This window comes from Squalius cephalus (genome assembly GCF_949319135.1).
Source record: "Squalius cephalus genome assembly, chromosome: 12".
NCBI classification, from domain to species: Eukaryota; Metazoa; Chordata; class Actinopteri; order Cypriniformes; family Leuciscidae; genus Squalius; species Squalius cephalus.
In genome coordinates, this window is record NC_137133.1 from 31,984,790 (window position 1) to 32,001,989 (window position 17,200).

At 38.7% G+C, this 17,200-nt stretch overlaps 1 protein-coding gene across 1 annotated transcript; it reads left to right on the forward strand.

Annotated features, from left to right (window-relative positions):
• The first annotated feature begins 1,547 nt into the window (after positions 1–1,547).
• Positions 1,548–16,689, forward strand: LOC307169057 (adenylate cyclase type 8). Its single transcript, XM_079889445.1, has 20 exons — positions 1,548–1,694; positions 2,471–2,577; positions 3,387–4,336; positions 4,511–4,660; positions 4,824–4,954; positions 5,309–5,420; positions 5,574–5,701; positions 5,964–6,122; positions 6,309–6,498; positions 6,625–6,810; positions 7,826–7,926; positions 8,043–8,247; positions 9,011–9,109; positions 9,195–9,367; positions 9,467–9,548; positions 10,527–10,685; positions 14,052–14,198; positions 14,297–14,389; positions 14,489–14,606; positions 15,329–16,689. Exons 3-20 carry the CDS (start codon positions 3,446–3,448, stop codon positions 15,745–15,747), a joined length of 3,543 nt encoding a protein of 1,180 aa, XP_079745571.1. The 5' UTR covers positions 1,548–1,694; positions 2,471–2,577; positions 3,387–3,445; the 3' UTR covers positions 15,748–16,689.
• Positions 16,690–17,200: the final 511 nt, after the last annotated feature.

Sequence of the window (17,200 nt, forward strand, 5' to 3'; positions counted from 1 at the left end):
CACCATTAAATAATGCTTGCCATGTTTTAGTGAAACAGTCTTCTGTTTACAATTCATGGCAGTCAAAAATGGATCAACTGCTGTTTGATAGCTCATCACTGGATCCCACTTTGATAAATGGAGCGTTTTTCAAGTGATTAAAATCCATCATCATCTGTAAGGTGCACTTCGTGCCAACATTTTGCATAATTAATTTAGCAAGTGTAACTTCTCCGGTTCCACTCTTAGCGCGTTTTGAACCGCCGTTTCCAGCATGAGAGGCTAACAAGGATGCTATAAACCACAGCCTCTAGCGTCAGTCGCTAACGCTACTCTTGAGGCCAAAGGAGTGAGGTTTTACCAGCACAACTCTTAGTAGCTGGCCTCTGTTATACTAGTTGGCCAAAACGTTTGTGGTTTGACCTCCTTGCGCACAAAAAAAGGAACTGCTAAGTTTAGCACAGATAGAGTCTGGCCAGGAACAGAAATAGCAGTTTTGAAGGCTTAGCTGGGTCGGCTGCTGTTTGAGGAGGACTGGATTGAATCATGTGTGTATTAACTGATTAGTGAGCTCTGGGAATCCCATTAGAGCCAAGCTACCATTGCTAATGCTGATTAAGTCCCTCTAGAGCCCATAGACCACAGTCCACAGTAAAATCTCATCCTCTCCCAATAATTAAGCTGCATGAAAAGCACTCATCTTTTTTTAACTTTTCATTTCCATTAATGTGAAGCAGTATTTTTTGTAGATAAAGACTGTGGCTCGGTCATTGTATTAACTATGACATTACATCCATGGCGACCATATGGTCAATTTGTTCAGTATGTCTACCCATATTACTCTGTCTGGTGTTTCCTCATTTTCCTCATGTGAAATGTCATTAGTGGTGCTTGCTAAGGCATGCATTACATGCTTAGGTTCAGGTGTTTGATGAAATCCATAACCCTAAGTATTAAACTTATTTTTATATGCGATCAGACCATTTTTACCTAGTGGATGAACCACCCAGAACACTCTAGCCACAACCTAGCAGCACCCTTGTAGTAACTACCCACAGACCGCTAATATCTTGGCAGCAATATAGCGCAGGCAGGCAAGTACCACTCTCGCTTTCTTCCGGAAATTTATAATGTGTAATGAGAATGTGCACTTATTTCAGAACTGTGATTATGGACAATCATTATATATGATTGCCCTGATGGGTTCACAAAAAATATAAATGGTACAATAGTACATCATCTGAATCTTCAATTGATACCATTATTGTCTCCTGGTACAACAACAGTTGTGGGGTACAAAGGGTTGTTGAGTCACTAGCTTTTAGTTTGCATTGTTTGGTATTTCCTGATTTTACCTTGTGTGATCTCAAAGACTTTCTCCTCATCAGGTCACTATCTGAAGTCTTGTGCATAGTGCACAATTAGTAAATTCTGTCGCAAGCACTTTATCCAGCTTATAGCCAACATTAACTGATCCTACTGACCTGCTTAGCTCAGTTCAGCCAATCAGATACTTTCTTTTACTCCTCTGCCCCACAGATATGTATACCTAGATTCCTCATTCGACCGCTCTAGACACGTATCGCTTATCATCTTGCGACAGTCAGCATGTCGTCACTCAAAGTAAGAATTAATGCTGACACATCATTGCGCAGCTTCTGGTTGTGAAACTGCCGAGATTTAAATTTTCGAAGAAATGGGATAACCTTTTACAGGTGAGAATGTGTTTGGTTTGTGTTTTTACTATGATAATTGTAATGTTTTTACTTTTACTGTGGTAACTTTGTAATGTCAGCTGACGTCTTCGTCATGTTGTGTTAGTTTATCTGCTGAAGTCTATTACATGTATAGATATTTTATTCATTTGTGCGTCTAACTACTGTTGCAGACGCTCAGTCAACTCACTCTTGAATGTTCATTGACCACTCCAATATGGCGGATGGCTTACGTATAGCGGCCCATTGGAATGCCCGCTAATGAGGCATCTATATATATATATTTCTATGCCCTGCCCTGCATTTCATCTCTATTATTTTAAATATAAATATAGTGTCCAAATAGTATGTGCCATTTTTACACTGCACTTATTTTGTATTCTTTGCATTTACATTGTTTAGCCTTTTATACTAATAACATATATTTCATGAGAGATCTATTGACAAATCTCCCAGAATTTTTAAGGTACTGACATTTGACCCTGAAGGGCTCTTGTCAGCTAAAGTTTTCTCTACTGTGCATCATGTGATGTCAGTGATGGATGCTTTGAGTAGCCAGGGCATGAGTGCTGAGTAAGTAATCCTATTTGGGAAACTTGAGCTTCCGTCTCGCTTTCGGCGTGGCAATCTGTTGATCGCTTCTCAGCTCAATGAATCGTAAAAACGTGTTGTGCTTTTTCATCAGCAAGTTGGTATCTAGATTGCGTAGGTATTTTGCCTGTGTCTTCCTTTACCTGCATTTTGAGAAGAATGCTGTGTATAACAACAATATGTAGGATGAAGAGAATCAAAGGAACGACTCTTCGATGGAGATGAACAAGTGGATTTTTTCAAAGAGCAGCAAAATGTACAAAGAAGCTTTGGGAAGTTTATTAACTCACAGGTAAGCAAATACATTTTTATGATTGATAAGTAAACTATTGGAAATGTTCGATGAATATATATTTCTATTTTAATGTATAAATGTACATCAAAATTATTTATACATCAAAATATAATGTATTTTTTATCTATAAATAATGTGTTTTGTATATTTATGTAGGCTACTTTACTTGAAAACAATCCTAATGTGTAAATTATAATATTTTCCAGTCAGTTTCTATATTAGTGTAAAAATAAATGGTTATTTATATAGAAATTAACTGAAAAATTTTTTTTTTCGAATTTTGTACCAGCATTTTTATGATCTAGTTTTAGAAACAACATTTACATGTACTGTACGCTGTGGTAATGGTTGGATAAAAGATCTCTTTCGTTGACCACTTCTGTTTACATTTGAATTCTGTATACTGATGCTTTCTGAGTAAGAGCTGGGAGAGTTTAAGTAAGAGTTTAAGTTGGGATCACAGGTGTGGGATGGGTTGTGTACGGCGAGATAGAGCCACACATTAAGGGATTGTTTATAGCAGCTAACAGTATTATGGAGCTCAGTGCTAAATCTGGCAGCCTCTTTTAGAGCATAGGGTGACATCACAGGTCCAGTTAAACAGCTCAGTCTGATTTGTCAACATAGTTGTAACTTGTACATCTGTAGAATAAATGTAACTAATTCAGTTAGCAACAGGTAAAGCAACAAGAAGTCTAATTTAAAGAGAAGTTTCTACTTTTTATTTAAATTCTAAGTGAGGTGCTTATGGCTTTAGAGAAAATACATATGAAGTGCTGAATTTCCTTTTTTCTTTTCTTTGAAAGGGTGATTCAGCGAGTCCCTATGTCATGGGTAACGGTGGCAAGATAAGCCTGTGATTGTCATGGTAACGTTTAGTGACACAACTGACATCCACAATATGCAGCCACCATCCTGCATACCCACTTCAATGTCACCTAGCGTACGGCGCAAACAACTGCTGTGGCAGAACGCAGTGAAACACATCATCAGCCAACAGGGGCTGAGGCAGCAGTTCGGCATGGAGCCAGCCCAAAAGATTCATGTCACTGATGCCTATATTGAGGAAATCAACCAACAGATACGCAGTAAAGCATCACGGGGTATGACTAAACGGCGTTCCTCGGTTGCCAGAGTTCATCCATCCTTTTTCGGGGAACGAGGCAGTGCATCTAGTACACAGACTGGAGCATCTGCGGACTACGTCAGTGATGCTGACTTTTTTGTGCACTGGGGCCACATCATCCATGGGGTGTATATGCCAACATTGAGACACATCTTCAAATCCAAAGATCTCGAGAAACTCTACCAGCGCCATTCATCACACACTAGAAGAACCTCATTAGTTGTCACCAACATTATTGATGCAGCTGCCAAACTACACCTGCTTTTGCTCTACCTGGCCCTGGCACCGGACAATTCGGACATACTGCTGGGCTGGTTTACGGGGTTCTTCATGGCCTGCGCAACTGCCCTGTGTGTTTTGGTACTCACCTGTAAACGCTCACATTCCCCAAGATGGTTGCATTACGCTGGTATGGCTAGCTGGCTGTCACAGACTGCTCAGATATTGGGGGGGCTGGCATACGGATTGGAAAGAGACCAATCCTGGTATGTTCTGTTCAACCTGTTTGCCACATACACTCTGCTGCCACTGTCACTGCTCTGGGCAATCGGAGCTGGCACACTCACCTCCATACTGCACCTCATTGCAGATACCATACGTCACCTCAGTGAAGTAGGACTGCTAAGAAAGGTAGAGATGGATGGTAGATGTATGGATGAGTCAATGACCTGTGTAGATGTTGATGTATGAGTTCCTTGTCTAACCAAACAAATCATTTATCAATCTAGCTCTAGTCATCCCAGGTACAATCATTTAATTTTCCTTTCTAAGAGACTGGTTCTCAATTGGCCTCTTTGTCTTTAGATTCTTGCCAAGGCTTTACTGTACACATGCATGAATGTGGCAGGTCTGTTCATCCATTACCTGACCGACCGGTCCCAGAGACAAGCCTTTCTTGAGACACGCCGCTGCATCGAAGGCCGCATGAAACTAGAAATGGAAAACCAGAGACAGGCAAGTGGAACTGAAGTCTGTATGTTTTGCTGAGATTCCAGTGTCCTTTGTCCAGTGATGTTAACAAATTGGCGTTAATACGGACGATTGGAAGAACACATCTAGTATGTGTCAAAGTTGGTTCAGTGAGAATATCTGAGGTCAGCTTTTGTTCCCGCCTCAGGAGCGTTTGGTGCTGTCGATCATACCCCGCTTTGTTGCCTTGGAGATGATTGCTGATATGACTTCTATGGATGATGACCTTGATCCACAGCAATTTCACAAAATATATATCCATCAATACAAAGATGTCAGGTATCTAACAGGACATGTTTTAGCAATAAGTTATACAGCAAGGATGAATAGAATATGACCATTCCATTCCTAGTGAAATATTATTTTCTAGATGAGATCATTTGGATTAAAAAAAAACAAAAAAACATTTGGATCACCTAAATAATGCAATGTCAGTGTTGTCCTTAACACCCCAATTCCACTGGAAATGTAATGTGAAGTTTGGTCCTTATGGAAAGATGAAATTCAAAACTGATTTGTAGATTATAGTAAACTATTATAGTAACCTTTTATATTGAATATAATTAAAAAGTATTACTAATACTGTCACTACTTAATCTTTATCACTACCTCATCATTATCTTTCTTTCCCAGTATCCTCTTTGCTGATATAAAGGGATTCACACTATTATCCATGAACATGTCCGCTCAGGAGTTAGTGCGCTTACTCAATGAGCTCTTTGGACGTTTCGACCGGCTAGCCGAGGTATGCTTTCAGATTTTATTTGATTTTCTGAAGTTGGTATTTTAGAGCTTCCAACGAGTGTCTTAATTTAAAATCACTGACAGAACACCATAGTCCATTTTAAAACTCCTATGAGATGTGTTCAGCTGATATTTCCAATGTGTGTCTTTTTAGGAATATGACTGCTTGAGAATAAAAATCTTAGGGGACTGTTACTACTGTGTGTCTGGAGTACCAGAGCCTCAGCGGGCACATGCCAGCTGCTGTGTGGAGATGGGACTAGCTATGATCAGCACTATACGGTACAACACAGTGCTATTCCCTGTATAACCAATAAGTTCAGAGAGTTTCTGTAGAATTAGAAATAGTGTGCTTTTTAAGTGATCGAAGTGCATACAATGAAAAACTGTAGCGCTGGATAAGGTAAACATCATTTTGGTTGCCTAAATCCGGAAAGCTGAATCAATGGCTCCACATATATTTGTGGCTTAAACTAATAATAGTTAATTCTCCTTCTGAGCTTATTTATACAGGCATTAAGGATTTATATCTGTATATTCTTAGATCTATAAGGAAACAGCTGAACTTTGACATGGATATGCGGATTGGGATCCACTCTGGCTCTGTTCTTTGTGGGGTTCTTGGCCTACAAAAATGGCAGTTTGATGTGTGGTCCTGGGATGTAGGCATTGCCAACATGCTTGAAGCAGGGGGGATCCCTGGGTGAGTGACCAAAACTTTATACAGGAGTAGATATCATATAAACACATTCCAATGTTACATTACCTCAGTCTTTGCTCTAAGTCTTTAAACAGACTAGTTACTAATATTGGAACAGTTTCACTTTAGTGTTAAGAGGATCTGCTTTTGTATGTAACACTATCTTCTGACTGTCCACTTTATCAACAGACGCATACACATTTCACGCGCTACTCTGGACTGCTTGGATGGGAACTACCAAACAGAGGAAGGGCGTGGATATGAACGCAATGAGTTCCTACGAAAACACAAAATTGACACTTTCCTTATCTGCCACAAGGAAGAGGACCTAGATGAAATTAAAGCTGATCATCCAAAAACCCGTCCCTGGAACAAAGAGGTTCCATTTAGCAACATCATTGATATTAATTGTGTATGGCTCTCTATCAGTAGAAGAATAACACTGAAGATGATTTCTAATTCTTGTATAATGGGTCTACTTCTCTGGTGAATTTTAACCTTGCAGATCTTGGCCTCCTTCTCCGGTGGCTCTTACATACAACTTCCTACATCCTCAGTGAGCAGATCCACATCCAAGGAGATCAACAAACGGATAGAGCATGCAGTCGATCTCCGCAGCAGTGAGCGCATGCGTCAAGAGCACATTACTTCAACCACATTGGTGTTTAAGGATACACACATTGAGGAGAAGGTACAACAGGCAGGATGTGATGTGATAAAAATATTGTCTTGGACTCGAGACTGAGGCTATGTTTACACCTAATATATTAAGATGCCTTTTGGTCGATCGGATCACAAGTAGACGAGGGAGACACATACCCATTTACACCTGGTATTTTAATACATCTCTTTTGTCCACTTTCAACCACTTCTGTCCTGATTTCTTCGAGGGGAGGGTCTATGGGCAGGTAAATCTATGGTTTTTTTCAGATCTTTCGATCTAATGGATAAAAATAAGCTTGCGCAATTTACATATGAGCGCATCCTGAGACGACGGAAAAACATACGGAGAGCAGCAGCTTTCATTTCTGCTCTGACAGCCGCGAGACCACGCTGAATGCTGTGAGTGTGTGTTAGAAATCAGGAATGGAAAGAGAACATTGTGCTTGGTACATTTTTCTTCTTCAAACCAAATTTGGGTCTTCAGCCGACAAAGTTTAAATCCCATCTGGCTAGCGCACTTCCCGTAATGTTTAAGTGTTAGGTCAGTAGGTGGAGAGTAGGTGGTCTTTTGTGGCTGTTCGTGCGCTTTTGACCACATGAGCATTTACACTACGAAAGCAATCCGGTCAAATGCGTTTTCGACTACCTCTGGAAGTGGTCGAAAGTGGACAAGCTCAAAATGTTTACACCTGTATTTAGCATCATCCACTTGATCTGATCGACCAAAACGCATCTTAATACCTGGTGTACACAGGGCCTGAGTCCTGTCATGAATTCAGAAGCATGAGGACTTGACTCAGACTTGAATTGGCCTCTGTCTTGACTCAGACTTGAATGAGCTGGTCTCGACTAATAACACTGGTTTGTATAGTCTAGATCATGAAAAGACCATCATGAAAATAATCTAGCAATCCAATTGATCATAAAACATGAAGTTACTGAAATGTGTAAATGCCCAAAGATTTGTTTTCTTTCTAATCCTAAAGGTGTCTTTTGAAACAAAAACAAAAAACTGACTGTTTATATTTTGCTCCTTGGTTCAGTTCTCACAGGTGAGGGATGAGATGTTTAAGACCAATTTAGTATGCTCCTTCATCATGTTTCTTCTCCTCATGGCTGTCCAAGCCCTCATCCCTGTACCCAGGTAAAGAGTCTACTCAACTGATGTTTAGCACCTGAAAAAGATTATATTTTTGTCACATTTACATAGAGCTTAGATATGTTAAATTTCACCTCCATTCCCCACTGTCTTATCTGCAGGTCGTTTCACTGGACAGCATTACAGTTTTGTCTGTTCTTGCTGGGATATCTATTATTGCTTGTGGTGGTCCTGGCTGAAGAGTTTAAACATTCTCCAGGCATCCTTCAGCAGTTTTGCTGCTGGGTCCATGAAAACAACAGTATGCGGAACATTCTCACTGTCGCAGCTATAGCCATCAATTTTGGCATGGCCCTCTTTGACATGGTGAGACTTGCATGAATTTTTTTTAGTGCAATTAAAAAATATATATACATTTTGAATTCTGTGATTTATGATGGCATTTTAGGAGGTAAATCAACTTGCCTCTAGAGAAATACCCAAACAAAACATGCAGGTTTTTTTTGGATGGTGTGGCATAGTGCGTAAAGCTCAGGGCTGGTAACTGATGGCTGGCTGATTCAAGCATCATTGGGTCCTTGACCAAGGTTGTTTTGAGGTGGTAAACATTGTTCTGTGAAACTCTCGTGAGATTTGGATGAGTTCTTACCAAGGTTAGCGTAAGAGATAGGATTACTGTGGGATTTTTTTTGGATGGTGTGGCATAGTGGGTAAAGCTCAGGGCTGGGATTCAAGCATCATTGGTTCCTTGACCAAGGTTGTTTCTAGGTGGTAAACATTGTTCTATGAAACTCTCGTGAGATTTGGATGAGTTATTACCAAGGTTAGGGTTAGAGATAGGATTACTGTGGGATTTAAAATAAACTGTTTATGAATGTCGAATGTGATTCTCGCAAAATATTTTAGAGAGGGTTATCTAGACACAACCCTTGAGCAAGACACTTAACCCTGCTCTCCTTGTATTTTGTTTAGTTGATTTGGATAAAATGCTAAATTCTTACCACGTCAAATTATTTAAACTGTTTCATAGTGTTCCACCTTATGTTTTAATTGTTGGAGGATAAAAATTGGGCTTTACAATTTCAATTTTGGTCCATTCATTATAATTTTTCATCTTGTGCTTATCCAGATATGGTGCAACGCCACTGAGACAAGAGAAATAAACACCAGTGAAACAGAGGACTATCAGACCAGCCAGAAGCCATTTACTGCCTGCACCTATCCAGAGGTGTGACTACCATTTAAACTGTCCTGTTGTGAAGACTCCACCTATCTGTTATTATATGTCATGCCTATTATATTTATATACACAGTTCTTCATTCTGAGTGGGGTGGTTTCCATAGTGACCTGTGCTGTGTTCCTGAGGATGAGCTCTCTCTTGAAGTTGACTATTCTGTTGTTAGTGGTGGCTGTCTATACTTACTTCATCGAAGTGTCCTTCCACATGCTGTATGTACATCAACCAGAGCAGAAACAGTTAAGTAGGTGAGTGTCTATCATAAATCTATGTGTCTATCACTATTTAGAAATACTTTTAAAAAAACACTTTCATACTAACTTTTATTTGCATTTTATACTTTCAAGGTCCCACTACCTCAGAAGAAAGGGAGTCTCAATTATGTTGATTGCAATGTTCATCATAGCTGTGTTTTACAATGGACGACGGGTATGAATCTTTCAGGTTTTTTTTCTTTTTAGTTTCAGCAGGGTTGCCAACTTTCACGCATTTGGCGTGAGACACGCTTTCAGGCTTTGTCTGATGCTCTCACGCTGCCGAAGTAAATCTCACGCCAAATTTAAAAATCTAACCGTTTGGCATATGACATCGAGGATCGCAAGAGCAATTCGAAAGATGTGCTTACGAGTCGGTCTCTAGTATTTTGATGCCATATACCATTTGGTCTGCATAGCGCCGCATGATGTTGAACACACGTACTGACATGGTATGGGTTTTAATTCAACCAATGAAGACCTGCAACCTCTTGATTGGACCAGTCTGTACCAATCATATTTTCCCCACACCGTGCAAGGTCATTGTATATAAGCTGCTGACCCCTACCTGTGCAACACTCACCAAAGATGTTTAGGCAGCATTGTGAAATGTAGTATTTGTGCACACAAGCAGATTTACACGTCTGAGATAACTATTATTAATTTGAGTTGTTAATTTAACCTTTAATAATAATACCAGTTGACAGGGCTCCCTGTATGTTTACAGCATTGGTTGAGAGATTTTTCCTTGAGAAAAATTAACATGTAGCTACTGTACCTGAGATTTATCCAAATGAATCGATATTGAATCAAGATCGGAATCATATCGCAAGCTTATGAATTCAAATTGTGAAATTTGTATCAAGCACTAATAAAAACAGAAAATAAACTTAATGAAATTGTTTCACAATCATAATACGCAAATTTGTGTTGCAAGGTTTTTGTGTATAACTTTGTATAATTCTCACTCCAAGCTAAACTCAAAAGTTGGCAACCCCGGTTTCAGTCTTCCGTTTTGACAACACATTGCCCTGAAGCATTATATTCTCTATATAGCATGTATTCATTATCTGGCAGGGAATAGTAAAATGTAGAAAACTGTAATACACATCTGGGATCTTTCCTTATTCTGTGCCATCTCATTCTGATTCAGTGGGAGGCCACAACACGGCTTGACTTCCTGTGGCGTTTGCAAGCTCAGCAGGAAGTGCAGGAGATGAGAGACCTGAGAGAACACAATGAGTGTCTACTGCACAACATCCTGCCTGCACACGTTGCTCGTCACTTCCTAGAGAGGAACAGAAATGACCAGGTACATCAGAGTCATATATAAGCAACTATCAGTGATGATATTAATTTTGAGCAAACTTGAAGAAAATGTGAGTGGTGCTTGCCTGTGCAGAATTTGCTCCCATGATGCAAGGGTGATCTTATCATCCGCCGGGTGAAAACAGTAATATTTTAAAGGTGCAGTAAGCGATTTTTGAAAAATGCTGTTGAAAGTGGATCGGACTAAGCACCGCAATAAACATGTAGCCAATCAGCTGTAGGGGGCGTGTCCACTCATGATGGGAGAGGAGAGAGAGTGAGCAAGAGGGAGATTTGAAGAAAGACTGTAGAAAGAGAGATGGCTGAGAGACATTACAAAAGAGAAAAGCATCTGAAAACAGATGCCAAGGTTGTGTTGTTTCTGCTCCATAGTGAGTAACATTGGTTTTACAGTGTTTCCAAAGGAAACTGACTGTGAACAGAACTAATATTGTTGTAATTAGCTCTAGTAACAGGACAGTTTTGAGTGTCATTAACCGTGTTTCCACTGTCGGCCCAAAAGCGAGCGTGCTAGTGCGTGCCAGGGCAAGTCGCATTTCTACTGTCACTTCCGGGCTTGATCGGGCCTTATCGGGGCTTCCTCAGGGCCAACAGTCAGGGGTTTTTGGCCCGCCGAATACCTTGGTCTGAAAACGGGCCAACTGGGGCCTGAGAAGCGGTCATGAACAAAGGCAGAGTTTACCTGAGTCAGGAGACGGTCAACACCGCTGCTCATTTCCCATGTTATTATATCAGGCTACCAGCTAACTTCAACATTTAAGATATTTTAAAGAAAATTCAGCTGAAAACTCACTTTCAGACACCAGCGAGTGTTTGAAATCATTTTCTTGCGATCCGATGGGGATTATGATCACCGTATGAGGCAGAAATATATATATGTGATGCTAAAGGCTACTTATGCTAACCACTGTCATATTAAATACACATATGATTATATAAAATACTAAAGACCACTTGAAGAGCGTAGACAAATCATATATGATTATAATTGTGTATTTATTTGGTTACATGTTTTATCTGTCTCTTCCCTGTGCCTTTGTTGAGACTGGACTAATGCATCCGTGTGCGCTCTGACTGAAGAGTATAGCGAGACGGGAGAGATCACATCACTTAGTGGAAAATTAATAGAAATGCTCAGAAATATGACGTAAACATATGATATTTTATCAATATTTTTTTATTGTGTAAGCACTTGGACTTAAAAGCCTTAATGGAGTTGTTTTGTGCGTTCCTGTGATCGCAAATAAATGGAAGCAGGTGCAACTGAATAGGTATGTGTTCTCTTTTTATGTGAAATGGTAAATACCAGTTTGATTCAGCATGATCGATGTGCGCTCCAGACAGAAAAAATAATAAATAATTTTTAAAAGAATTAATTAATAAATATTTATTATTCATGAATCGTTATTTTGCGTCGCTTCAGCTATGATAAAGAAACATCCACTGCATTGTGTGTTTGTACATTTTGGGGGCGGAGCAATAAAGGGAGGGTTGTGTTTGTTTGGTTTGATTTCAAATATCAACAGTGTTCAACAACGATTCTCAGAAATCACATACTGCACCTTTAAATAAGAAATATCACAACTTAACCCTCTATGGCATGACTTTTTGTTTTTTGGGAAAAAAAATCTTTAACCCCATTTTTTGGGAGCTTGGGGGTCCTTGATAACATATCCATCATAAAATGTGCCCCCCCTCCACCCCTGAACCAGATATGGGTTTGTTGCCTCAGAGCAACACTGTGCTACGAGGGTACTAAAACTCAAAGGTTTTCTACATAAGTGGAATAAGGGAAAACAAGCAATATGTGTATTAGAAAATGATTTATTTTGACAAACATCAATCACAAATGGTTTTAACCTATCACAAACATCAAATAAGCAACAAAAACAACTATTACTACTAATTACAACTAACACCCCCCATAACACTTTATGTATAAATTTTCATTTTCATATGAACATTTACACCAAACACTACACATACACATACATATGGGGGGTGTTAGTTGTAATTAGTAGTAATAGTTGTTTTTGTTGATTATTTGATGTTTGTGATTGTTTTTTTATTTATTGTTTTCTCTATGTTTATGTAACGTAGGGTGCTTTCACACTTGCATTTTTGGTGCACACCTGGGTTGACATCAGAGTTTGGTTTGATTGGATGAAAAACTCACCCTTTCCGAACCATACCCCAGTCTGAATAAAAAGTGTGGTCTGGTGGACGTATGATTTAATAAAACTTTGTGTTTGTGTGTTCTCACTCCCTTTTCTGGCAAACGTGACTGACGCACTGCATACTTTGGGGGGGGGGGGGGTGGTGGTGGTGGTGGGGGGGGGGACTCTTAAGCAATTAAAATGTCTTTTCCGTTGCTTTTTTTGTTTGTTTTTTACAGTTAAAATTACAGGAAAAAAAATACAATCACAACTAACACCCCCCATATGTATGTGTAGTGTTTGGTGTAAATGTTCATATGAATATGAACATTTATACATAAAGTGTTATGGGGGGTGTTATTTTTGTTGATTATTTGATGTTTGTGATAGGTTGAAACCATTTGTGATTGATGTTTGTCAAAATAAACAAAATAAAATAAACCTTCTAATGCACATATTGCTTGTTTTCCCTATTCCACCTATGTAGAAAACCTTTGAGTTTTAGTACCCTCGTAGCACAGTGTTGCCCTGAGGCAACGAACAAAAAAAAACAGTTTTAGTATATAAATAAAAACAAAATAAATCTTTAAACAATCAAACATACTTCTTTACATACTGATGCACATGCATATATTTTTTAATAAAACAATATTTTAACGTAAACATGTTAAAAAGTGATATTTATCTTACTAATTGGTGGCACTCTGTAGCATGTGGTTTTGCTTCATTAAAGCACAGCTCCACCCCCCAAAAAAAGGTCACACCCACTTCAGCCCCTCATTTCATTGAACAGACATGTCAGGTGATATTATATATATAAAAAAAATATATATAAAAAAATTAAAGGGCCGGTGTGAGGTCCAAAAATGTGGTTTGTTGCCTGAGGGCAACACCATGCCATAGAGGGTTAACAACCCACACAGTTTGAGGTATCAATAACATCCATTGCAGTTTGTTTTATTTTACCTGTACAAAAACAATCCGTTATGCTGCTTGATATTTATCATAATCATACACACTGGTTTGTATGCAAATAGTCATTCTTCTAATTATTTACCTATAGCGGCTAATTTATCAGAAGTCTCGCACATTCACAGAAAATGTTGCAAAAACAATGGTGGGAATGACCCACAGCTAATAAACTACAAAGACCAAATAAAAGTCCATGCATCATGTTGTCTTTGTCCTCTCAGGAGCTGTACTCTCAGTCCTATGATGAGGTGGGGGTGATGTTTGCCTCCATCGCTGGCTTTAATGACTACTATGAGCAGAAGGAGATCAATCACGAGGGAGTTGAGTGTCTCAGACTGCTCAATGAGATCATTGCGGACTTTGATGAGGTAGGACTTTGATGAAAGGTTGTACTTTTTTTGCTGATGTTTTTTCTCTCATCTGTCTTATACAAAGCCCTCATTGTTTTTGTTTCTCTCTGGAAAAGTTGTTAGAGGAGTCATATTTTTTGAACATTGAGAAAATCAAAACCATTGGCAGTTGCTACATGGCAGCATCTGGTTTATCACCCGATAAACAGGTAAACCATTCTAATTAATTTGATTAGCCTTCTTAATTATATACATTTGGAATTTCCAACTGTAATGCGCTATAATTGTTCTGTGCTTCATCCTGACAGTATTGTGCTGTAAATGACTTGCATCATATCAGTGAGTTGGTTCTGTTCGCTTTGGCTATGCAAGAGACTCTGAGCGAGATCAACAAACATTCTTCAAACAATTTCCAGCTGCGCGTTGGTAATGGCTAGTGGAATAGACCTCAGTCAAAGTAGATGCTATATTTAATCTAATGCAAATGAGTCTGTAAGGGATAGAAGTAAATATTTTCTACAGTTGTTGTGTACCTGGGTCTCAATCACAATACATAAAAACATGGGTTGTATAAAATATTGAACAGACTGTACGTCTGTCTTTCACAGACTTTTGGTTTTGGTTCATGCCACATTTAAGAAATAATTCAGCTAGATTTTGTAATTAATTACAATAATTAGCATTGAGTGGCTTCAGAAGGCTTGCCCTTTTTGGATCTTGACAGAGCCTGGTCACTGTAAAATGAAAGTGACATGTGAAGGCCAAGAATGGTAACCCATACTTTGTCCTCTGCATTTAACCCATTAAACTTAGTGCACACACATTAGGAGTAGTGAGTAAGTACACTGCAATCCGTGGACACACACACCCGGAGCAGTGGGCAGACAGTTTTGCTGTGGGGTTAAGTGTCTTGCACAAGGGCATCTCAGTCATTTCCTGCCAGTATTGAGAATTGAACCCGCAACCTTCAGGTTAACAGTCTGACTCTCTTAACATTAGGCCACTATTGCCAAAATGCTTATCTTGTAAAAAAAAAATCGGTCCCTTTAAATATGCCATCTACTCTGAAAATGAAGTCTATACAGTTACCTATAATTTATGACAATAACAATGAGTATATATGAGTAACTTCAATATTCCCCCCCTAGGAATTGCCCATGGCCCTGTTGTTGCTGGGGTCATCGGTGCCACCAAACCCCAGTATGATATCTGGGGCATGACAGTGAATTTGGCAAGTCGGATGGACAGTACTGGAGTCAGTGGAAGGATTCAGGTCCCCGAGGGCACACGTAATATTCTAGCAGACTGGGGCTTCGTGCTAGAGTTGCGTGGTGAGATATACATCAAGGGCGTCAGTGAGAGAAAGGGATGTGTCCGAACATACTTCATCAGCACCAAAAGGCGTCAGATGGCAAGCAACGGTATTGCAGACAGAGGAAAGAATGGACGCAGTGGGAGGACCACCCTGGCCACTGTGGTATTTGGCCTTGTACAGGCCATTCACAGAGAGAAACAGAGAGGTACCAATGGAGGTTTCACTCTGCCAAACAGCAACTTTAGCCACTAAAGATTATGATGTGACATATCAAACCTGGATTCACTGTAACTTGAATGACACTCAGTTAAGACACTGCCTTCATCTTTGAAAGGATACCTCAAATATCATATAAAATCCTCATATGGACTTGTCTGTAGAACATTTTTTTTTTTTTTTTTTTTTTTTTTTTTCATAAATTTCACTTTTAACTTCTTATAATGAAACAATCTAATGAGATCAAAATATAAGGAGACTTTGCAGGTAATAATTTTTTCACCTTGATACAGTTAATGTAAACATTCAGATAGAATGAATTGATCCTCATTCATGCCATGACAGCATAAAATACCTCATATGTACCACAGATACAAATTGTGCACAAACTGTCACTTCTTTTTAAGTTTCGTGATGACTAGAATTCTTTTGTACCTCAGGAGAATAATAAAGATTAAGAAAATGTACTACAATATTTGTTTTTAACATTAACATATAGTTTTATAAGTTAATAGTCTTTATTCTTTACTTTTTCTTTGTTTACATAAGACGTTTGTTTCTGATTTCCACTGAGATGTTATATATGTAAATGCCATTTAAAATGTAAAAATACATGTGTAACAGCCATTTTATATTGCCTTGGAACTACACTGTAGTTAGTAATGTGTGCTAAAAGAGATATTACATAAAATCACCTTTATTTACCAGGAAATGCTTTCATATAATTAAAGTTTAATGATCAGAGTATCATATTTAAAATAGAAAATGTCATACTTAACACCTACACACGTTCACCACAAACTGATTTTGTAGGTTTTTTTGCAGAATTTGTCTAAACAAATTTGCCATGATAACACCATGGTATTCTTTGTTCTAGTACTGCTACACAATTACGTGAATTTGCATGATGGAACAATTTGCATAGGCCAATATTTATATGTATGAATGAAATAAAAATAAATAAATGTATTTACCTTTTTTCTGTTCTCTTTTTTATGATAAAAAGCCAGTCTTGGGTAGATACCAAAGTTGGCCTATCCCATGATTCCCATCCCTTACAAAAACTTTACCATGATAACTAGTTCACGCCAAACTAGTTATTGACCACAGTTATTTTATTAAATGTAAAATTCAAACAGAAAGATTTTAACCCTTAGCTTTTTTGAAGAGGATAGCGTGGATAGGATAGGCCTACTATTTTTAGTAGTCATGGACGCTTTCGAAACTGCTTCGTGAAGCTTCGAAACCTTTGCGAATCATTTGTTTCGAACCAATTCGGTCATAATTATTTCAATGGTTCTTTGTGACCCGACTCGTGAAACACTGTCTATATGATTTTTAGCTAATGAATTTGTAGACATTTTAATGACAAATTTGTCACAATAAAAAGGAATAGTTGTGGTTAGTCTCTTATTGGCCTGACTAACCAAGCGTTTCTTTAAACAAACAAAACAAGCCTTAGTACACACAATAACACACATAATTATAC

Bases quoted from the DNA above. Each gene is read 5' to 3' on its own strand.
- LOC307169057 (XM_079889445.1), top strand. From the start codon at position 3,446: ATGGTAACGTTTAGTGACACAACTGACATCCACAATATGCAGCCACCA. The intron at 6,123-6,308 runs GTGAGTGACCAA...CTTTATCAACAG, and splicing joins GAAGCAGGGGGGATCCCTGG to ACGCATACACATTTCACGCG. The intron at 9,368-9,466 runs GTGAGTGTCTAT...TATACTTTCAAG, and splicing joins GAGCAGAAACAGTTAAGTAG to GTCCCACTACCTCAGAAGAA.